At 42.5% G+C, this 24710-nt stretch overlaps 1 protein-coding gene across 1 annotated transcript in view; it reads right to left on the minus strand.

Moving 5' to 3' along the window:
• Window positions 1-24710, minus strand: part of LOC122806148 (integrator complex subunit 6-like) — a 1076381-nt gene that overhangs the window by 522131 nt on the left and 529540 nt on the right. The window contains exon 5 of the mRNA XM_044076385.1: window positions 21208-21318. Within this exon, the coding sequence (XP_043932320.1) occupies window positions 21208-21318 (111 nt within the window). The remainder of the gene's footprint in view (window positions 1-21207; window positions 21319-24710) is intronic.

Here is a 24710-nt window from a genome sequence, read left to right on the forward strand (position 1 = left end):
GAGCGCGGACAGGTCGAGAATAGGCCTCCATTGGTTTTCTTTTCTTGGTACCAGGAATAATCTGGAGTAAAATCCTTGGCCTTGTTCTGTAGATGGTACCCTTTCTATAGCTTTCATCTGAAGTAGTTTGCTGATTTGTCTTAAAGCCTCTGCCTTCTGGTTTGGTGGAAGGTTTGGCATTCCGCCCCTTTTTGGCAAAGTGTGGAAGTAAAACCTGTATCCTTTGTCTATTGTTTGCAATGTCCATGCATCCTTTGTAATGCAATGCCAGTTTTTCGAGAATAAAGCCAGCTTTCCGCCCAAGGGAGCTTCCAGTTGATCCCTGGTAGGCGGAATCAGAGTCAAGTCATTGGGTCTGTCCTGTGGTAGTGGTTGTAGTTGTAGCTGTGGCACTACCCCTCTGGTTGGCAGGCTGCCACTGACGGCCCCTGTAGGCACCCCTTGATTGACCTCTGCCTCTAGGGTGTCTGTTCCTGCCCCTCTGTGCTCTGGAGGTGTCTGGAAAGGACCGATTCTTTGTAGTTCAGTTTCTGCTGAACCTCGGAGATTGGACCTGCAGGAATTCCTTTACTGTTTTCACAGATTTTGCTTTTTCTTCCACCTTCTTTAGAATCTCCTGTGCAGGGGAGCCAAATAAACTTTGTTTCTCCATTGGAGCATCAAGGAGTTTAGCCTTGACATGGTCTGGCAAGGATTGCTCCTTCAGCCAAGCTTGCCTACGGATTACTGCCCCAGTCATAGCTGATCTAAATGAAGCCTCCAGTGCATCATAGCCACATTTTAAGAAATGATTACTGACCTGCTGAGAGTTGTGTACCAAATCCTGAAGGGATTTACGGTCTAAAGGTTCAGGAGAAGAAAGCTTCTTATTCAGCTGATCTAACAAAAATTCTTGGTACTGTATCATATGGAATTGACAGTTTAATGCCCTGGCAGAAAGAGTAGCAGATGTATATACCTTTTTTCCCCATCTCTCTAATGCTCTAGACTCTCTTTCAGAGGGTAGGGGATTCTTGGCAGTAGCAGCTGCAACCCCTTTAGGGCCCTGAGAAATAGTTTCGGGGTCTGCAGCATGGGCTTTATACAGGTGGAAGTGAGAATCCGGGACCCTGTAATATCTGTCAGGTTTGGCAGGGGCCGGGGGAAGAGAATCAGGTGCAGTACTGACATTTTATTTATTTTATTTATTTATTTTACATTTGTTGACCGGGCTAGTCCAACTGGATATACTTCCATTTTCAGCAGAGGCCCGGGGAGAAAAGCTCCACATTTAGACAAAAGGAGATGCATCATGAGCACAAATGTCATAATACACATTATTACCTATTATCTAAAACCAGGAAAAGAAAGTGTTAGAACATGGAAAAAGAAATGAAAGTGTACATGAAACATCATTGTACACATCATCAATTACAGTTAGAACAGGAGTTATGGCTAAGGGCCTATGCTGGGGCAAATGCAAAAAGGTCCTTAATCTTTTTCTAGAATCAGAGAAATCCTGATCCTGCCATTGAAAGTGCTCCCTCATGGAGTGTAAAGTCTCTCCAAAGGAAAATTCTTCAGGTGGGGAGGCCGAAGGAGTAGAATCTTCTGCATCTGAATCCTCATAAGGCGAGTAGGCCCCCTCCTGATGGTCTGACAAATCAGATCCATCCGTGGAGTAATCTGAGGAGAGAGGTTCAGAGGGATCAGTCCTGGGCCTTTTGTCTGGAGGAGGTTGGGAGGCCCTGTCTGGGTGAGGTTGGGAACCCCTAATTAAGGATATAAGGTCCTCAGCAAGACTGAGGATCTGAGAACTGGAGGAAGGCCTCTGGGAAGTAGATTTGGCAGGCAAAGTTTTTGAAAGTTTGGCAGCTTTTGCCCTGGAGAAGGCCTTAATAGACATAGAAGCTGGGGGCCTAGCTGCCCCACGTGCAGGGGTAGAAATGTCCAAAGGTATGGTGTCGGACAATTCTTGAGCACTAGCTTCGGTAGGGAGTTCTGAAGCCGACTCAGCCGGGGCCTCTCTGGCCTCAGTGGTCGGAGGTATGGTTTCGGTAGTAGTAGTAATAACCGACGACTCTGTTTCAGCCGAAACCGATACACTCGCGGTAGGCCTAGCGTGGTTTCAGCCGAAACCGCGGGCCGCGAGTGTCGGTCCTTTTCCTTGCGTTTTTTGACCATATGCGAAGTCGGAGTCTCCGACGGCATTTTATAAGCAAAAGCGGTTCCGAAAAATTCCTCTGCAAACTCCGACCGACATCTAAGAGTCCGTCGGTTGAAGGAGGCACAGGCTAAACAAGCTGATACGTCGTGGTCTGGGCCTAAGCAAGGAAGGCAGTAAGAATGGAAATCCTTATGAGGTATTTGTTTCCCACAAGTTAAACAATTATTTACTTTGTCTGACATCGGCTGAGGCAAGAAAGAGTCCCCAACGGGGTACTTAGCTTTTTTCGAAGTCTTTGGTAGCTGAAATCTCTGGATCTGACCGACCGGCACTTGCGAACAGCTTCTGCTTCGGGCACCGCACGGCAAGAAAGACTGAGGAAAATGGCGTCGGCTGATGCCTTTATACCCCAGAAGCTATGACGTCGGGGAAAGTGCGACATCAGCTGAGGCCAGACCCAGACTTTGGAATCCGGCCGACCGAGGGGCTGCCTGAGGCAGGACAACCCATATGTTATGACTGCAGATGCATCCTTGAAGGACATCAAGGAAAATAAACCAGAGGTCGTTATATATGTATTAGAGATATTTCGGAAATTTTATGAAATTTTGTATAAAGCCAAGGAATATGGAAACCAACAAAAGGCACAAGCAGAAATATTTATAGGAGAGGTAATTAAGCCATGACTAGAAATCAACCTCAACAATTAATAGCTAAAACAGAAGAGCTTGCTTACACATCCCCATTTTTACCCAGTCAACATGGAAGTGCCTAGGAAAAGATGGCACTCCTATGAATAATATCTTTGAAATGTCATATACTGTGACTTCAACATCTACCTATAACTTAAGACACCATCTGATGTCACAACTCCACCATCACTACTGAACAGTAACATTTAATTCCTTATAACAAATGTAAGACTTTTCCTCTTCCCAAACCATGCTAGTGTGAAGTTCCCAAAGTTTATCCATAGTTTTTAGAAGTGTGAGACCCCCAGATGAGATAGTTCTAAGGCTGCAAAATGACCACCAAGGAACTACTACTACAGATAACAGTTACCACTGCTAATGGGATGGCAGCTGTAGCCAAATTAACAACCAGACCTAAATGCACACCCCTCCAAACCTCTAAACAAAATTTCCTTGAGGCATATTTATTAAGGTTTGACAGAACAGCCAACCAAGAGGGTTGGGATCACTAAAGCTGGGCTAGAATATTCCCAGCTCAGCCTGTGGGGGACCTCACTTGTCCTTATACTGTCAAACCCAGTGCAGAATGTAGTGATTTTGATAAAGTAAAGAATAACTGATTGCAAGGACAGGACTTGCATCTGTTAATGTAAAGGGCCAACTTAAGTTTCATAAGTAGACTTTCTACCAGCAAAACAGTAACAGCAAGTTCCTGCAGTCTCGCCATCTTTTGCCACTATGTACTGAGCAACAGGTGAACTGATTAGAACCTGCCAGAGTAAGTAAGAATGGGGCTTTCAGATTTTGTGCTGTTTTGGAAGGCAGCTCAATTTTAAGTTTTGTGCAAGTTGTTACATCTGGACTTTGGAAAGGGATGGAATGAACTTCTTGAGATCTCAATGACAGATGAAGTTCAATACCCTGTTTCTTTCTCTTCATGAAGACTGGATTTACAGTGGCTTAATTAGACATTAGAGATATCAATTCCATATGGGTCAGCATGAAAGCAACTTTGCTGCAAAAGAACATAAAACAAACTGTAGACTAGTTCAGTTGAAACTTGAGAATTCAAGCATTTATAACTTGCTTAGAAATTGATACTTCTTTACTGAAAACAAAAAATATTAAACAGGTGAGCTTTAACTCTTAACTGGGGTTGATCTAACTCCAGTTTACAAGACAAGCAATATTCCTATGCTCTTAGAGTTCATTGTCTGCCAATTCACTCAAGGGCCATGAGCATCATGAACAGGGACACTGATTTTCATTTTTTCCTGGGGAAAAAAATGGTAAATCTCAAAATTGGATCGTCTGAGAATTGAATCCCCCCCCTGAATTTTCATTGAATTTGGCATGAGCGAAGTATCAATTTCTAAACAAATTAAAAATACTTGTTTACTCTGAAGTCCCAGCTGAACTAGTCTATTTCTACAGTCCTCTCGCACCACAAAGCAGCAGATGTAGCCAAGACCTAGTAGGTTGACCCTAGACCCTTGTTATGGTGTGAACAAAAAGCAATAGCATGAGATAACCATTTAGAAATCATCTGTTTTGCCATGGATTTTCCCTGTCTCTTACCTTCATATGAGATACAGTAACACTTCCTGAAGGTTTTTTGTACTGTCAATGTAATATCAGAGTTCCCTGTGGACATCCAAAGTAAGTAACATTCTCTCGCAGCTACTTGGTGGTTCTAGATAGAAAAGATACAGTTGAGCAAGAGCTTACCATAACACCAGATGTCCTATTGGTAACTGTTGCAGTATTCTAACCAGATGGATTTCTGCCACTGATGTCATTAAGCTATGTATCTGATGTATGAACGCAACCTGTGAGCAGAAAGGCACATAAGAGGATGTATGAGTGTAAATCTTCAGACTATCATCAAGCCAGCCACCTGAAGACATCTGGGAAGAAAGTGGTCAGCTAAGAGAAGAAATGCAGGGGGGGGGAAGAGCCCCTCGGCCCTAGAGGCTGCCAAACAGGACTGGAGAAGAAAAAATGGATAAAAAGAGGCAAAGGGAAATGTCAGTGGGAAGGAATACTGCACAAGTAATCAACAGGACATCTAATGTTATGGTATGTTCTTACACAACCATACTATGTCCTGACTAAACTCACCGTTTCAGAATTCCAAGCAGATGTGTGATTTACAATGTTTAAGGGACTAGAAGGGTGGAAGTCTGAGAACTATGGGAGCTGTTTAATATGTCAGAGAGGACTGAAATGGTGAAGGCAGCTCAAGATTTGGAAAAGGCATCTACTCTGTAATGCTTGTGTAGGGTATGCACCGAAGACCAAGTAGCAGCCTTCCAGTATCAGAATGGAATCTATCCCACTTGTAGAAAGCTCTAGAAGCAGCCACTGCTCTAGTGGAATGAGCTCTCTGGAAAGAGGGTAACAATTTGCCTTGGTAAGTATAATAAAGGCAGCTGGACCTCAAAATCCATACAGTAACAGTTTAGATACTGGTTGACCTAACTTACAAGTCTAAGAAACAAACATTTGGTCTGACTTGCGAATAGTCAATCTTTTCCAGGTAAAATCTGAGCCATCTGTGCACACAGAGGGAATACAAGATTCTTAGTCTTGTCCAGATAAAATCTGAGCCATCTGTGCAAGAACACAGGACTCTTAGTCTTGTCCAGGTAAAAATCTTAGCACTCTGTGTACAACCAAAGAATACAGGACTTTTTCCCCTGTTCTTTGGGTTAGGAAACATAGGAAGGTTGACGGCCTGATTGAGAGACATCTCATTCACCACTTTAGGCACACTCTGTCCTTATGAAAATAAGGAAGAGGGTGTAGCCATCAGAGCTTGAAGATCTGAAACCTACCAAACAAAAGTGAGGATTACTAGCAAAGTGGTTTTCCAAGTGCAGACCTTGAGTGGATGAAGCTGCTGGTTCTAAAGGAGATACAGTAAGCTTTTCCAACTAACAGCTGAGACCCCAAGGGGGAGGGCACTGGTTTCCTAGGAGAATTTAAGTGCAGGTCCCCTTTTAAGAACTGCATAACCTCAAGTATGGACATCAGAGGAGGGTAAGAGGAGGAAGAAAGGCTGAAAGGCAGGCTTTGATACACGAATATGCTAAATTGCCTTTTATGAATTCAGACAAGTAAGACAATATAGGAATCTCACATTTTATGGGCTCCAGATGTTTAGCTTGATACTAGATTGAACATTTCTTCCATTTGGTTACATAGGATTTTCATGTAGCAGGTCAGCTTGCCTCTTGGAGAACCTGAAGCACATCCTCAGAAAACAGGTGGCTGGAAGGGATCAGAATTCTATCATTGACAATGTTAGGTTGAGAGATGACAGGTTGGGGTGAAGCAATGAGTTCCACTGTTGTGCGATCAGGTCCAGTTTGTGAGGTAGCTTGTGGTGATGGCCCCTGGCTAGAAGACAGGAAAAGGGGAACCAATGCTGCCTTGGCCAAAAGGGAGTTATCAGCAAATTTCTTTATCTGTGTTTTTGGATTTTGATTAAGACATTTGGGAGCACAGGCTGTACAGGGTAGGCATGCATAAACCTTCCTGTCCACTGTAAAGATGAGGTATTTGTCCTCCAAGCCTGGGGCAAGCTATCCTTTTACAAGAGAAAGGGAGCTGTTCATTGTTTATCAAGGCAAATAAGTCTACCTGTTATGTACTGCATTTGTAGACTATATCTAGGAAACCTCTCTGTAGAGCATCCATTCATAGGGGTCATCCATTAACCTGCTGTGTGTGTCTGCCAGGACATTACCCTGGCAAGGAATGTTTATTGCTTGGAGGAAAATGTTTGCAATCTGAAACCATTCCCAATCTGAAACCATTTGAACTAGTCTTCAGATTCGGTAAAACCTTGTCCCACCTTGAATATGTATCACATAATTGTTGTGTTGTCTGTGAAGGCCTTTGGAGTTCCCGGTTTCCAGAGATTGCAGAAAACTTGCAGGGCCTGAATGAGTACATACACCTTCTTTAAGTTTGTGTGTTCTGTCTTATTAGACAGCAAATAGCTTTGGACCTTGTGTGTCCTTGTCTATGCCCCCTCAAACTTTGTCATTAGTGGTGAATAAGTTAGCTGCCTGTTGTCCAAACAAAAGGTCACTGCCCACTAGGAACCAAAAAGTTTAGCCTTGAAATCTTCTGGTAGGGGCTGTTTAAGCAACCAGATGCATCTCTTAATGACAGAACCAATAGCAGCTGTTCTGGAAGAGGCCTCAACAGCATCATAGCGACATTTTATACTATGCTAGCCACTTCAGTGGTCTGATTTATCAAGGACGTAATCTGATTGGAGTCTATGCCTGACATGTCAGCCCCAGCCTTTTTCAGATTAAGGATAGATAAAAGGTTTGGTCATCTGGGTCCGACAGTTAGCCGCCATGAAAGCCAGGGCTAAAGAAGCAAAGACTTTTTTCCTCACCTTTCCATAGCCCTGCTATCCATGTCTGAGGATGCAGCTTTAGGATTTGGCAGTAGTTTCGGTTTGTCTGAGGCTAAGGAAACAGCTGTAGGATCACCTATAGGATTCTTAAAGAGAAAGTTAAGATTGTTTGCGGCATTACAGAATCTGTCTGGCCTTTTGGGAGCAGGAAGCTAAGAGTCTGGGACTGTTGAAATAGATGCATAAGCATCCAGAAAGGCTTCCAGGACTGGAATGACAAGGGAAGAGACTCTTTTTGGACATCAGAGATTTATTTAGTAGCCCATTCAGTGTTTCATCAGATTTACAATGGTCTTACTGAATGATGTCTTTCCACAGGGGAATCAGCAGAGAGGGAATCCTCATCATCTGAGGGCACCTAACTAGAAGAGTGAATTTGAGAGGCGTAAGTTAAGGAATGTTCATCAGAATCTTCTGTGGATCGGACAGATGAGCTGAAAAAGGAGGTGGTTTAAGAGCCATAATGGTTTTGAACATGCCCTGACAAAATCCATCCAGTCCTTTTCTCTAGGATGAGGAGAGTGAATATTCTTGGCTGTACTTACATTCACTGCTGCAGTAATTCAGTATCATATGGGATTCCATGCCACAGAAGCCCGAACATCTGGCCAGTCTACCAAAGACTACCTGCTGCTTATTTAAAAGGTATGCCAAACATCACCCAAATGCTCCCGCGTAGCATACGGCATAAAGGTGATGTTCAGGCCTACCATAAACAGAACTTCTTTGCTGCCAGTTCTGAGCTTATCTTTTCACTGGTCTATTTTCCTGCATCCATTTCTGCCAGTTGATTGTATTTTCATTCTCCAGGGACTACCTACACTTGCTTGCTGACTTCTTTGCATTTGCAGATAAGTGCCCTGTTGGGTTTTTTGTTTTTTCTTGTTTTGTTAGTGCTCCTTGAGGTTAATGTCATCCACAAAGGGTAAATGCCAGTGTGGGAAGACAGACTTCCCCCTAAAGACCATAAGTGCCTTTTTTTTGCCTAGGAGCCTCTCATGACCATACCTCTGGTTCTATTTGTCAGGCATTTGTTCTGAAAACCCTTGGCAGTAGACTTGCTTCCCCTTCCTTGTATCTTGAGAACCAGTGTCTGAAGCATCTCATTAAAGATACAATGGATGGAATTTCCTGCCCTGAGGGTCCATCTCTAGGGAAGAAGAAAGAAAAAAAGGTACGACCAGAATTTTCTGCTGTACAGCCTCTGCCTGGTGTTTCTCCCAAGGTAGTTACAAACCCAGAGGCTTGCCCGACTGTGTTGTCAGATTACTCTACCATGACTGTATCAGAGGCTGGTGAGGGTCTGGATGGCAGCACATCCAGAGAGGCTTTTGCATGCATCCATCTCAGAAGTTCAGGGGGAACCATAGTTGATTTTTTCAAATGGGCCTAGGGGAGTTCCTCAGTCTTCAGTTGAGGAAGAAGCTCCCACTACAGTTCTTGACTGCTGTCAAAGGTCTGGGCCTTCTCAGTTTTTTGGAGGAGAAGTTCCTTTAAAAAAAGAAACAAAAAATGAAACATGTTTCTTCTGCTCCTAGGTATCCACAAAGTGACTGGCAGGCCTTCACTCAGGGGCTATTTACTGCTTTAATGTCCTTAAAACCTCCTAAAGGGGATTTGGTTCCTACTCCTCCTTGGTCTGCTACTCTCCTTAAAAAGCCTAGAGTACAGGACACTTCTGAGGATGAGTAGGACTCTGATAATGAATCCCTGACTTACTCTACCCAAATCCCCTCTCCTTTGTACTCTGGGATCTTAACTTTGTTTTGGAGACGTTGACTCATGCTCCTTTGGAGCCTGCTGCTTCAGCTTCCTTGCATCATTGTTCCTGGAAGACAGTTCTTTTGTTAGCTCTTACTTCTGGCAGACAGGTGTCTGAGTTGCAGGCCCTTGCAGCTTGTCCTCCTTTTTTGATCTTTCATGAGGACAAAGTGTCTTTGCACACTTGCCCCCCTTTTATACCTAAGGTGGCTAATGAGTTTTCGCTTAATCAGTCTTTTAATCTGCCTACTTTTCCCCCCTCCGCAAGATGACAGTGAGAGGGTGCTGCATACTTTTTACGTGCATAGGCAACTCAGGGCTTATTTGGATAGGACTAAGGCTATTAGAAAATCTGATCAGCTGTTTCTTTTCATCCTACATTGCTGGGACTTCCTGTATCCAAGCAAACTATTTCTTCTTGGATTTCTAAGGCTATTTCCTTTTGTTATTCTTTTCATGGCAAGAGCCTTCCTTCTTCAGTTAAGGCTCATTCTACTACAGAAAGGAGAAAGACTAAGTATCTCTCTTGGTTATACCGCTTTTTGCGCTTCATTTAAGTCATTTTTCATTTTACTGCATTTATTTTAACTGTATTTGGCTTCACACTCAAGTGTGCTAGCCTGCACTGTATTTTAAAGTGATTTTAATACTACACTAAGTGTTTTTCTGCTTAAAAAAAAAAAAGAAATACTAGCTTGTTTGTGGTTTTCCCGCCTTTCCTGTTACTACAGTAGTCCAGATACAGATTTTGCTGTATTCAGGACTGTATTGCAGTTTCGGAGTTCCCCAGACCTTTCTGTGTTAGAGGGCAGCCTTTCAGCTCATCAGTGGGTGTGGTAAGCACTAGGCAGCCTATCTACCACAAGAGGAGTGGTTTCTAGTTCTGAAATTGTAGCTTATTGGCCATTTTTTTCATCTTTTCTATCCCTTTCAACTTTCTTATTTAAAAGCCCATGGTTGCACTTGTTTAAGCTCCGTGGATCCCATTTTGGTGTCCTGCAGACTACAAGAGGAACAGAAAGGAGAGAGAGAGACTAAGTATCTCCATTTTGCTTTTTCTGGGTTATACTGTGTTTTACACTTCATTTTAGTTGTTTTTCATTTTATTGCATTTATTTTAACTGTAATTGGCTTCACACTCAAGCGTGCTTGCCTGCACTGTATTTTAAAGTGATTTTAATACTGTTTTAAGTGTTTCTAAAAATAAAAATAAAAAAAAAGTTCTAGCTTCTTTGCTGTTTTCCCACCTTTCCTGTTACTAGAGTAGTCCAGATACAGATTTTGTTGTATTCAGGACTGTACTGTAGTTTCTGAGTTCCCCAGACCTTTCTGTGTTAGAGGGTAGCCTTTCAGCTTATCAGTAGGAGTGGTGAGCACTAGGTAGTCTATCTACCACAAGAGTGGTGGTTTCCAGCTCTGAAATTGTAGCTTTATTGGCCGTTTGGGCAGCTTTTCTATTCCTTTCAACTTTCTAGTTTAAAAATGTGTGTTGGCACGGGTTTGCATGACACACAGCGCCTCTAAGCTAGGGTAAACTATTACCAGTACCAAAAAGTCTGCTCTTCAATTTTTCCCTTCGTTCTTGCTAGTTCTCTTCTCTCTAGCACTAACTAGCTTACTCGGCTAGCACTTTGTCAGGCTTCTTGTAGCACACAAGTGCTACCAGTACTAAATGTCCCATAGGGAAACAGCTCCAGTACTCATTAATAATTCCCATCCCTCCAGGCACGTCTAAAGGTCAGTTCCTTGTGCTTTCTCCTGTTAACCTGGTGAAGTTATGCATTTTGAGGCAGTGTAGCAACTGCCTCATGTACACAGACAATCTTCTCCTCCTACCTCCCAACACTCAAGACTTGCGAGAGATGCACCTTTATATCCAAACTGGAAGCCATGCACTCTCCAGTCAAGACCGGAATAGCTGGTCAAGAGGAGATGTTCAACACCTGCACCACATCACATAGAACACACAGCCCTCCAGAACACCCACCACCACAGCTCTCACATAAAAACACAAACCACACAACCACCTTCACGGAGACTCTCGATAGAAACCTACCCAAACAACACAGACCTCCAAGGCAGAAATGCCCTCAACCACCACAACACAGCACAAATCACAAGATGCATAACCCACCTACAAAGTGTGCCCCTCAACCTAAGCCCTTAAGGCAAACCAGCTTGCCCAATACACTAATCATACATGATCTGAAAGTGAGGAACACTGATGTCCCACTCAACAGGCTCAATAAGGAGAAGGTAACAGTCAGCTGTCTGTTGGGTGCCAGGATCCGACACACAGCACATGCACTCAGGTCACTCCAGAACAAGTACAAGTATGACTCTTGTCATTGTCCATGAGGGTGCGAATGACCCGAGACGTACCTCCCTGGAGTACATGAAAAGAGACAAGGAGGAGCTCTCAGATTATATGGCTCATGCAGTTATGACCCTAGCCCTGAGCAGCATCCTACCGTCGCCCAGAATGATACTGCAGTACAAGCAGAAAATGATTGACTAACAATAGGCTAAGTTTCTGGTGTCATTCTAAGTGGATCCAGTACCTGTCTGTTTGGGAAGACATGAGTGACAAACCTAGATGCTTTGCAGAGATGGCCTGCATCTGTCACCCCTGGGTTATGGATACTGGTTAAGGCTCTTGCCACCCCTACAGTGCCTTTCTTAGGCAGTGTTCCAAAGACCAAAGTACCACCGTAACAGCTATAAATAAATGCAATCTGAGGGTCATGCCGCTCAATGCTAGTAGTCTTAATCTCAAGATGCACTCACTCGAAGCACTCCTCAAAATGGAGAAGAGCGACATCTGTGCTATAATGGAGACCTGGTTTAAAGCAGCAGAAAGTACCCCTGCGCTACCAGGCTATAACTCTTTCCACACCTTTAGGCCCCAGAACATGGACTGAAGCTCCAAAGGTGGTGGTGTCTCCATATTCATAAAGGATATGCACACCTCCAATCTAGTTATTCAGCATAATGCATCAGAGATACTTCAGGTACAACTAACACTGGGTAAGACAGCGATTCAGGTTGTAGCCTTCTATAGGTCCCCAACCATGTCCCAATACTCTCACTCCACGTTCCTAAGTACCCTGGAAAATATTAGGATCCAACCCAACACTCATTAGGTGACTTCAACTATCACTCCATTAACTGGGAAAAAAAACTTATGCACCAATACACTTGTCCAACATTTCCTGGAATTCATTAATGCCAATGCCCTGGACCAGCTCATTCTTACCCCCACTACAGGAAGCAACATCCTAAACCTTGTTATTACTAATATGGGCGATGATTGCTGTACACCAATAGTCAATTCCTCCCTGGTTAGATCTGACTACCAACTAATCACCGTGGAAATCCACATCTCACCAATACCTCCCGCAAAAGTAGCCACCATGAAAAACTTCAACAAAGCAGACTTTGGGCTCCTAAAAACAGAGGTGGCTAACCTCACGGCATGCATGCCAATTGAAAATAGATGCATGACTGCTGAATCATACACCAATGCACTGTACGAACACGTACATAAATGCATGGAACTAGCCATATCCAATAGAACCAAGACGCTCTCCTCCAAAATAAGGAAGCCAATCTGGTGGTCCCCCGCCATCAATAAACTCTACAACAGAAGGAAGAAACTGTTGCAGAGAAAGGTGAAGACCCAAGACTGGCACTCTCTTATTAGTCTCAACAAAAAGTTGAGATCCCTTATCAAAACCTGTAAAGCCAACTATGAAGGCAAAATTGCAGCAGACACTAAAAACAATCACAAAGCCTTCTATTATTTATATCAAGAATCTCCATGACAATACCCAGATTTGCTCTGAGTTACTGCACAATGGTACCTCCTATACTGAGCCAACAGATATTGCCAATATACTGGCCAGTAGATTCTGTGCCAATTTTACCCCTCTCTCCCCCCTAAAAGACCAATCACAATACTGGAAGAATGCCAAGCATCAAGCATTAATTCAGCACAGGTCAAAGTGGCTTTGTCCAAGGTCAAGAATACAGCATCCATGGGACTCTACAATATTCCTGGCTGTGTTCTAAATGAACTGCAAAGTGAACTGACACCACACCTGTGTGCCCAGTTTAATCCCAGCCTCACCTCTGGCTTTGTCCCTAATGAATGGCGCACTGCCACAATCATCCCTCTACATAAAGGAGGGGCGACTACTGACCCTGGGGACTACCGCCCCATTAGCTTGACGAGTCTGATATGTAAAGCTAAGGAGCTCATCATCATGGACCTAATTAACAAGGATACAGGGAATCTCCAAACTCTGGCTTCCACATAGTTTGGGTTTGTAAAGGGCAGATCATGCCTTATTTGAGTCAGTCACCAAGGCTGTGGATGAGGGCAAGGCAGTCCATACAGCATACCTCAATGTGGCCAAGGCCTTTGATACCATTTCCCACTCAGGTATTATTGATAGACTCACCAAACTAGGCATCAACCCCTATATCACTAGGTGGGTTGCCAAATGCCTTACACATAGAACCCACAGTGTGAAAATTGTGGACTCCAAGTCAGATTACTGACCAGTCACGAGTGGAGTCCCAACAGGGATCGGTCCTGGAACCTCTCTTGTTTGGCATCTACTTCTCAGAAGTCCAGGCCAACACGGAAGGACTTTGGCTGACCAAGTTCGCAGACAACTGCAAGCTGGGAGCCATTATTAACTCCCCAAGTGGTGTAGACATCCTACAGAAAGGCCTCACTGAGACCAATGACTGGTGTCGAAAACATGGCCTTAAGCTTAATGCCAAAAAATGTGTCATCATTCCCTTTAGGAAAAACTCAGTCCCTACAAATTACCACATCAATTGGCACCCAGTAAACGCTAAAACTATTATAAGAGATCTGGGAACACAGGTTGACTGCAGCCTCTCCTTCGACCATCACGTTGCCATGGTGGTCAGGAAGTCCTTCTGTGTGACACCTCTCATTACCAAGGGTTTTGCATTCAGGAAGAGAGGTCTTCATTTCACTCTACTCCTCCCTCATTACCCAAATTGAGTACAATGCCCCATTTGGCATGTACCTCATTAGACACCTGCAACAGCTAGAAAGGCCATAAAACTACCTCACAAAGAGGATCCTGGGCATATGTCCTATACGGACAGACTAAAAAAACTCCAGTTATTCTCTGTCTCATATAGTCTACTAAGAGGCTATCTCTGCTGGACTTACATGGCCATGTCTGAGCCTCCTCTGTTAGAAATGCCGCATCTAAAAAAATCCCAATCCCTCCACACCACATGCTCCAGAGACCTCAACCTTACCACCACAATCAACAGAACATGCTGGAGGGACAGATTTATTACCCACAGACTGCCTATGCTATGGAACAGACTCCACGTGCATGTCAAGCAAAGTACCTCTTCAAGAGAAAATCCTGACGAGTTGATGGGAAATAGAAAATTCATCCAGGGAATTACTCCAGTGGCTCTACTCGATAGAGGCTCTGGGAACTAACGTCGGGGCAGCAAGATGCCAGGGCACTTCTACAGGCTAGGCTTGCAAAGGCTCCAGAGCCATTAGCCTAGTACACACCTATGAACCTACTAGAGCTGTGGCCTTTTCTGGTGCTTTTTTCAAGGATTTAGATACTAACTCTATTCTTGAAGCAGCTACCTTGACTTCTGTGCATACCTTTGCCAAGAACTACTAGTTAGATGGTATCTCTAGAGCTAGGGCTGGTTTTGCTAGTGCTTCATGGCTTTTAAAGAGAATCTTCTGCTCCTTCCCCCTTCCTAGTTTCCCCTTGAGCTTTGGCACTCTCCCATATGGTAATAAATACTGCAGCACTGAATATAAGGACATAGTACAGTTATGTAAAATATTAACCACAAAAGCACTGTGTAGAGAAAAGTGATGCACCGGACAGCTCAGGAATAAAATCAGATTCCAGTTTATTATATGATAATAAACTGGAATCTGATTTTATTCCTGAGCTGTCCGGTGCATCGCTTTTCTCTACACAGTGCTTTTGTGGTTATTAGTTGTGTTTGCACTGTGTTCCTTTGCCATTATGTAAAATATTACCATAATGGTAGATGTCCCTACCTTCACTACTGCAGTATTCGCTCCTTCCCTTCATTCCCCTAGTCTGTTGCCTTCTTGGATGTACAGATTACCTCTTGGGTTCCTTGGACTGGTGTTCCTACTGGGGCAATCAGTTCTGCTTATGGTAGGCCTGAATGTCACCTTTATGCCCTATGCTATATGCAAGGAGCATTTGGGTGAAATTAGTTGCATCTTTTAAATAAGCAATAAGTAGTCTTTGGTAGACTGGCTGGATGTTCGGGCTTCCACAGCAGGGAATCACATATGGTTATGAATACTGCAGTAGTGAAGGCAAACTACTGCTATGGTAAGATTTTACACAAATGTACTTTTTCTAGTGTATTTTCTTACGGGTGACATTTGCCTGAACCAATACAGAGGCTCTCACCCTCAACATACCTATATCAGTGATCCAGGAATTTCTTCCCGTACTAGAATCTGAGGGATGCCCCCTTAGAAATAATGATCTTTTGTTCCCCTTCTCTGTCGCAGTAGCAGTCAATTCAGATGTGTGGTCCTCAGAAGCTGTACTGGCCCTCAACGGAGTTGTGATAGAAGGTGTCTGAGGTATAGACAGATGTACTCTGGTTCTGTAATGTCAACAGGTATGTCGGAATAAGACTGGACCTCAGGCCTTGGCATCTTGAGCTTTTTCTTGGAAGCAGATGTCAGGTGTGGAGGGATTTATCATGTTAGATTGGACCAGCAGTTTTAGAAGTTGGGCCTCCAAAAATGTATTCAAGGATGATGAACTGGATCGCAATATCTGGAGTATGGACTGGGAGATGGAACAGGATTTGCAGTTTTGTTCCACACTCAAGCAAAATACACACAAGGAATGGAGGGAGGTCTTTGCAGGGTATCTGCCTACAACTCTCAAACTTTCCTGTCCTAGCTGGCATATAACAAAATCATAGAAAACACTATAAACAAGAAGGAAGTTCCCCAATGGGGCACCTGTCTAAATCCAAGACTGCTTATGACACAAATGAAAACATGAAGATTAAAGGGTGTGAGACCTTGTTCAGGATAACAGAGAGATAGATGGTACGGGGGGATTACACTCAAACATCAGCTTATGTACCCCTGCACTCATAAGTAGAGGTTATACATCAGACGCATACTTCTGGGAGGATTTAGCCTTTGGTGCCTCTGCCCAACATCAGCTGTGAAAACCCATCTGCTTGGAATACTGTTAACAGTGATTTCAGTCAGGGCATGCCACTGTATAAAAAGGAATTAAGTGCAACGTAGTCTTCCCATTCAAAATGCACCATCTGGCCTCTGCCAACAAGTCCAGAGAAGGGGGGGAGAAGGGGAGACAGAGAGAGAGTGGGGAGAGCATCATCTTGTCAAAAGAAACCAGTGATGAAACACATTAGTCCTTTCCCTAATTACAGAATGTGCATGGGCCTTCTTTACGTGCTTAACAGTCCTCTGATGATTTTTATCTGCAATGCCAGAAATGAACTTGAATTTCAGGCACTTACACAGCATGTGACTGGTTACATTTATTTATTTTAGCAGACTGCACAGGTGTGTCTGAGCGATGGTACAAGCCCTAGAAAGTAAGTGTATCTGTGTGCGAGGATCCTGAGAAGCAACCTTTTACCTGGCAGAAAAAATTAAAAAATGGGCTTCTGCCTTCTGACAGCTACAGAGTGGGGAAAAAAACAAACAGACACCAACTGCATAAAAAAGGACAGATAAAATTCTCAACCAAATCAAAATCATGGAAAATGACTACTTTAGATGCCTTTGCCTTAAAAGAAACAAAAAATGAAGAATGTGACCACAGCTAGTAAGCCCTGAAGATTATGATCTTTAAATCACAGAAATTCACCTTTTTCCTTCATTAAAGGAGAACCACACCTGAAAAGCGCCAAAAAAAAAACTGAAAAAAACATTGCTTTTCAACATATCTTGGAACATCCCTGAATTACTATTGTCTCTGTTCAATGTAAGTGGTTATTTTTAAATTTGGCATACATAAAATAGCCTGAAAGAAGGTTGCCATTCTAAGTGAATTTGTTCTGTAGTCAAGGCTTTTGCCTTTCTGATGTTACGTTTATAGGGACAGAGAGAAGATCAGAGGGGATCATTTACTGAGGTTCTCTCACCCTGCCAACTAAGCTTACAACTGTACTGTGATTGCATGCATTTGACCATCAGCATTAGCCTGTCTTTTTCATTACTTTGCTTCCTTTGGGTTTTATTAGTGGCCACCTATGATAACAGCATTTTAAGGAACATTTGATTAACAGGCTTGGACAAGAAACGGAGATGGCTGCTCTTCAAACTAACTGTAGTTCAGTGTGCAAGTGCAAATAATCGGACACCTGTGATTAACAGGTGTTACTTTGGCTGTACTGCACCCGCATCTTAACACTGCAGTTAGAATTAGTGTCTTTGATGTTAATCACCCCTTTCCCATATGATGTGAATAACACAAGAAATTAAAATAGAAATATACTAGGTCAACGACCATGGGGAACACAAGATTCCTAGCCATATACACCTTTAAGCAGGCAAACAAAGTTCTTGCCACTCTTATTTAAACTAATAGCACTCAGCTCCCCAAAAGAGCAGGACAGCACATAACCATGGAGTGAATTTGTGTCTACCCATCCAGTCATCAAGACTATCCTTAAATGTAGACAAAATAATACTTTGATCTGTAGTGATAACTTTTTCCACAGATTAGGAATATGTTAAGATAGCACTTTAACTCCTCCAGTAAGCCTTGTTTATTTGTTGGTACATATTTAGTTCATTAGTGTGAGCCTTTAGCTTTGCAAAGAAATAGGAGGCCATATAGATCTGGATCTTTCACGGCTTGAAAAGCAAGACACAGGTCACCCTCTCAGCAACATGTAGTGTAAAAAAATGAAAATCAAATTCCAACAGAAAATCAATAGAGTAAGAGGAAAGTACATTTCCTTCTTTGTAGCACTCCTAGTGTTTGAATAAAGGAAAAGACTAATAATCTGCAATAAGAACAAAACATAATATGCGAGTGAAGGTTCTTGCCAATGTACATCTTGAAGCCAAGCCTGAAATCCTTGCTTTTTGTTCAGGCTCAGAAAGTACAGTTGTGTACACTTACCATAAATGTAGACGTTAGAGTGTATTCACTGCTGCAGTCATCACATTTGGGTTATCTGCTTGCAGTAGCCCTCAGTCGGTCTGATTATCAAAGTCTTGGTTCCTGTGTCGGTTGCTATCTCATCTTCCATGACGTCAGGGGTATAAAGCATGCAGCTGATGTCATTACATCAGTTTTTCTTGCCCCAGATATCGGGTACCCCCTAACGGGAAGCAATTAAACATATATACAAGGTTACACCTCCAACAAAAAAGCAAATACACCAAAAAGCTTTAAGCATAGTAAAAAGGAATAGAGGCATAGCCAAAAGAAGTTAGGGGGCTGGAGAGAGGGTAACCAGGACTGCAACAGTGAATACACTCTAACATCTACATTCATGGTAAGTGTACACAACTGTACTATGTTCTTCGTGTTTCACTGTTGCAGACACCACATTTGGGTAGATTCCCAAAGCTAAGGTTGGGAGGAGGAGATTAGATAGCATTAGGACCAGCTATAAGGCCCTGCAAGACTGCAGTGGCAAAGTCAGCTCTGGATTTAGAGAAAATTGGCAAATGGTAATGCTTGATGAAGGTATGTCCAGGTAGCAGTTTCTAGGATGTCCCTGGTAGGGACACCTCTGAGAAAGGCTGTAGAGGTAGATGCAGCCTTGGTTGAATGCGGTCTTATCCCCAGTGAGATAGGTTTTCCATGGTGCTTATAGCAAAAATGAATGCAATGGCCTATCCATTTAGAAATGGTTTGCTTTGGAATGGCCTTCCCCTCTGCCCCTGCAGCAAATGCCACCAGCAGCTGTTCAGATTTCCTGAGAGGTTTAGTTCTGTCCAAGTAAAATCTCAGTTCTCGGTGCACATGTAAGGAGTGCGGTATACATTCCCCTTTGTTCTGTGGATTAGAAAAGAAGGTTGGTAAATGAATGGACTGATTAAGAGCCACACTGGATACTGCCTTGGGCATGAAGGAAGGATTGGTCCTGAGGGACACCCTGTCCGCATGAAAGATGATGAAAGGCTCCACTGCCATAAGGGCCTGTAATCCAGACACCCTTCTTGCTGAAGTGATGGCTAAAAGGAACAAAAAGATTCACAGAGCTCACCACCAAAGGCAGCACATGTGGAAACCAAGTAAATGTAGAAAGCAAACCTGCTGCTGCCACCCAAGCTGAAGTAAAATGGTTGAAATTGTTAAAATCAGTTCCTTTATTAACAAAGTAAAACGTAATCCTGCTGCTGCTGTCTGGATAAGCGCTTTCGGTTGTTGAACCTTTATCAAATCCTAAAGAAAAAAGCAGCTTCCTTTCATTTAAAAAGAGCTTCCTGCAGCTCATTCAATCAACCAATTAAGTTTTGGTGCATGGACACACCTCTCATTCAGAGTGCATGTTCTATTTACTTAGTGTTAGCTAAAAGCTTGGAGTTTTTAAAGTGAAATAACACAGGATTGATGCATGTGCATTATTTCTTTGGAGCCCTTCCTTTCAAGATGGGTTTGTTCTATTTACTTAGTGTTAGCTAAAAGCTTGGAGTTTTTAAAGTGAAATAACACAGGATTGATGCATGTGCATTATTTCTTTGGAGCCCTTCCTTTCAAGATGGGTTTGAGCGGCACAATTTCATTTAATCCAGGTTTCTGGTCCGCTCTAAGGTTCATAATCCATTTTGTTTCCTCAGTTTCGGTATAGTTGGCCAGATCCCCTCCTTGTATTGTTTCTACTAGCCTGCTTACGACCATAAATTTAAAAACGTGGTCTCCATTGACTTTAATGTGACCATATAGAGCATTCATATTTACTTGAATTCTAATGTCCTGACAGTGTCTTAGGATGTACTCCTTGAACATTATATTTGTTTTCCCCACATAGAAGGCTGGGCAGCGTTGGTACTGAGCAATACAAATCACATTTTTGCTTCTGCAAGTCGCAAACCCTTTGAACCTGTATTCCTTCTTAGATGTTGGATGTATAAATAAATTATCCGTTTTAAGATGTTGACATGCTTTACAAAATCCACATTTATAGGTGCCAACTTTGTTCATGGGTGAATGTTCTGTGTCCAAGTTTTGACGATTCCCATGGCATAAGAGCCTTTTCAGATTTTTCCTATTCTTAAAGAAAAACTGGGTGTCTCCCCTACAATGCTCCTGAGGTTCTCATCTGAAGTCAAAATAGACCAGTTCTTTTTTATGGTCTCTAGTATGAATGCATTGTCACTGTTATATGTAAGGCAAAATCTCATCTTGTTTTCCTTCTTGTTCTTCTCATCTTTTTCCTTACTCAACCAATGGGAAAAATATGGTCTTCCTTTGCCAATTCGTAAGTCTGATGTTCTATTCATGCTTTTTATGACTTCAACTTTATTATATCATCTTTCCATAAAGTTATCAATAAGCAGTGGCAGTGTTTTCACATGGAGGCCTGCCTTCACCATCAGGTCATACCGAGGTGTTTGCGAGTAAGGTATATGCCAACAGAACACCACTGATGCTACACTTATATACCCTTGTGCTCTTTTAACAGCTTCTTTTCAGTACTTCATTAGTTTTAGGGAAGAAAATAGTAGGGGCACAAGAGTTATATGATAACACCAAAATGGGGAAAAAAATATGTGGACACTAATCCTGCCACTACAAAGAATTTAAAACTTGAAAAAAACTGCAGGAACAAATCACACATTTACTAACCACAGTAAACAATGCTGCAAATTATAAAGAAATAATGACACTAGTAGAAAACACTACAACTTTCATTGTTTGCATGCAACAATTTAAAGAAATTAATTTACATGAAAGACGTGGCTAGTGTGCACAGTCTTTGCAAATAATGCAAAAATGGCCATTACTTTGTAACGATATTAAGAAATGATGCCTATACTCCACACAGAATTCCTGCACAGCAAATGCTAAACAGTTTTTAGTGTCTCACGTATTCTAATATGTTTAATCCACTTGAGTGCACTGCAATGTTTTTACTCTTACCTGTTGGCTTAGCTTTTTTAGATAGGAGATAACACTGTAACTAAGGCCACAGTCTAAAGTCTCCGAAATAAGATTTGGAGCACCCATCATCCTCAGTGCCTTCTTTAGTGGCTAGAAAGATAAAAAATGTATTGGCTACAGTCCTGTCCAAATAAAAGTTACATTCAAAAATAAATGTCAACTTTTCACCACATTATATAGAAAGCACTGTACAATTTTGCAGAATTTGTAAACCTGTAACAGCAAATCATCAAAATATATACTGCACAAGCCACATAAAAGGAAACGTTTGCAAGTCAAGCAAAACCACAAGATCATCTGCAGAAAATTACTTTTGCAACAGCAGATTTTCAAGCAAGATACTTCAAACCCCCTACCCCCCAAAAGTCTGCATGGATTTTTCCAGAGTGAAGGGTGAGTAAAACAGCAAAAAGGAACAAGACACCAAATGCAGTAAGTTTACAGACAATATTCAGGAAAGTAGAAGAGAGACAAGTGCACATAATGACAGTATACAGTTAAGTTATTTGGCAACAAGATACGCTGACGGTTCCTTTGGATCCTTTAAGCATCAACTCAGGCACAATAAAAGAGCTAAAATAAAACCCAGCACCACACAACAAAAAAAAAAAACTTAAATGGAAAGAATAACAGACAGGCAAATAATAGACAGGTTTACAGAAATAAATGCTTAGCAGACATGTATACCTTACTAATAGGAGGTGTACAGTGGGCAATATACACAAAAACAAATTCAGCAAAGTTTTTAAGTAGTGAAGAACAGAGAAAATTATCCACACTACACAGAAAAGGTACATAAATTAAGCATACTTTTCCTTCAAGGTACTACAACATTATACAAAAGTCCAAGACATGTTGACCTCTGACTTCACGCATCTAGGAAGGGCTGTGTGCAGGGGGCTTTTCTCATGCAAAAGCATTTGCCACTCATTTCTGATATGCGAGTCAGCACAGTACTTGTCCAAGGATCAGGATAATGTTGATAAATGTCCTCCTAACAGCCAAGAACTTGTGTCTAGCTTCCAATGTAGACACAGCAAGCTGCTTTGATTCAATGCTCCAGTACCTTCACTGATAGCAGTGCAGTACTTCTGAACATTTCTCAGGGTTTGTGAACTTATTTCCAATGATTCCTGACACTGCAGGTGTGTTCTGCTTTTTGTTGTAAAGCATTTGTTACTGCAGTTGAGCTCAAAAGCAGCTCAAAACCAGTTTTACATAAAGAAGTTTTTTTGCACTCTGGTGGGAGTAGAGGGCTGCTTCAGCCCATCAGAGTTGGGAACTGCTGGTGGAAGGATTATTGTGCATTTATCTGACTGGCCTGAGGGCTTAACTGTGCAAAAAGTCCTTCATCCTGCTGGCCTTGTGTTTGTATATTACTTGTGCCTTGTATACAAGCAAACCTCAAAAAACAGGATAAACTGTGAACTACGAACCGAGGAATAAAGCCACGGATGTGAAACGAACTCTATTTAATGCAACGTTCATTAAAATTCCAATACAAAATAATAAAAACTATAGAAAATGAGCACTTTCATTTAGCAAATGCTTAAACTTCAGATCAGGTCCAATAAAACCTTTGTTTCAGGAGGTGTGTCTGTGTTCATAAAGGGCAAGTACACTGGTATAACAAAACATGACTTGTTTAGGTTCATAGGTTGGTACTAGGCTATCGGCCCTAGGGCCTGTTCAAGCCTAGCCATAACAGTTCCCTGGCTATTTCTTCCCACAATATTTACTTCCCTGGACCCCTGTCTAGCAGGGTGACTGACGTGATCTCCGGGGTAAATTTCCTATCTCCCATCCAGCCGTCAAGGTTCCTTTTGAAGAGGGCCAAGGAGCTGCTTCATGCCCAACTAACTTAAGTGTGACCCCCTATCATACCCTTGCTAGCAACAGATCCCCCAACATGAGTCTGGAAAACCACACCTCCTAACTAAACCTACCGGAATCTCTTCACATTCAGCCTAATACCATACTTATGGGTCACTTCAACTACCCTCCATAAACTGGGAGACTTATATGACCCATAATTCACTTGCTCGGAAGTTTCTGGACTTTGTCAATGCTGGAGTAACTAGATAACATCACCAACTAGAGATACAAATATGCTAGACCTGGTACTCACAAACATGGTGGGGGGGGGGTGCTGCTCCCTACCATGCATTAACTCCTCCCTGGTAAGATCTAACCTCATAATGATCTCCTTTAGTATTAAAACTAACCTAGAACCACCTCCTCCCCCATCAAACTCCAAACCTGTTAAGAACTTTGTCGAGGCCCATTACCTCAAACTAAGTTCATATGTTAGTACTAGGCTAGCTGCCCTTGTGGGCCACTTTAAGCCTAGGCCAATTACTCCACGTGAAAATCAAACCATGCACTTTGTTTCTGTAAGGTAAACACATTAACCAATATGCCAACCTCCCTAGTGACAGCTTATTAAGCTTCCAAGCCCCCCTGAACCCAGATGATACTGAGGCACTACTCCGAGCTGTACACAAAAGCAATGCACAGAGTACAGCTGTGTCCACTTACCGTAAATGTAGATGTTCGAGTGTATTCACTGTTGCAGTCATTACATTTGGGTAATCTGCTGACAGGTTGCCCTCAATCGGCCTGATTAACAAAGTCCTGGGTTCTGCGTCAGTTGCTGTCCTTTCTTCCATGGCGTCAGGTCATCAGGGGTATAAAACATGCATCCAACGCCATTTTCATCAGTTTTTCTTGCCCCAGATGTCAGGTGCCCCCCAAATGGGGAGCAAAATAAATAAATAAATAAATATATATATATATATATATATATATATATATATATATATATACACACACACACACACACACACATACATATGTGAAATTTAGAACACAACAAATATACCTCCAAATAAAATCAAATACACCAAAAAGGCGTTTGAGCATGGTAAAGGAAAGAAGAGGTACAGTGAGAGGAAAAACCAGGGGGCTGGCGGGTGGGTAACCAGGACTGCAACAGTGAATATACTCGAACATCTACATTTATGGTAAGTGTACACAACTGTACTACGTTCTTCATGTTTCACTGTTGCAGTCATTACATTTGGGTAGAATCCCAAAGCTATGGTTGGGAGGATGGAATTATACAGCATTAGGAGCAGCTATCAGGCCCTGCAGGACATCAGTGGCAGCCTGCTCTGAATTTAGAGAAGAGAGGTAAATGATAATGTTTGGTGAACATATGAACTGAGCTCCAGGTAGCAGCTTTTAGAATGTCTCTGGGTAGGAACCCCTCTGAGAAAGGCTGCAGAAGTAGATGCAGCCCTGGTGGAATGTGATCTGATCCCCTTGGGAATGGGTTTACCATGGGTGCATGTAGCGGAAACGAATACAATGGCTTATCCATTTTGAAATAGTCTGCTTTGAAATGGCCTTTCCCTCTGCCCCGGCAGCAAATGCCACCAGTAATTGCTCAGATTTTCTTAGAGATTTTGTCCTGTTTAAGT

The sequence above is a fragment of the Protopterus annectens genome, chromosome 7.part0, assembly GCF_019279795.1.
Source record: "Protopterus annectens isolate FY-2018-M chromosome 7.part0, PAN1.0, whole genome shotgun sequence".
Taxonomy (NCBI): Eukaryota; Metazoa; Chordata; order Ceratodontiformes; family Protopteridae; genus Protopterus; species Protopterus annectens.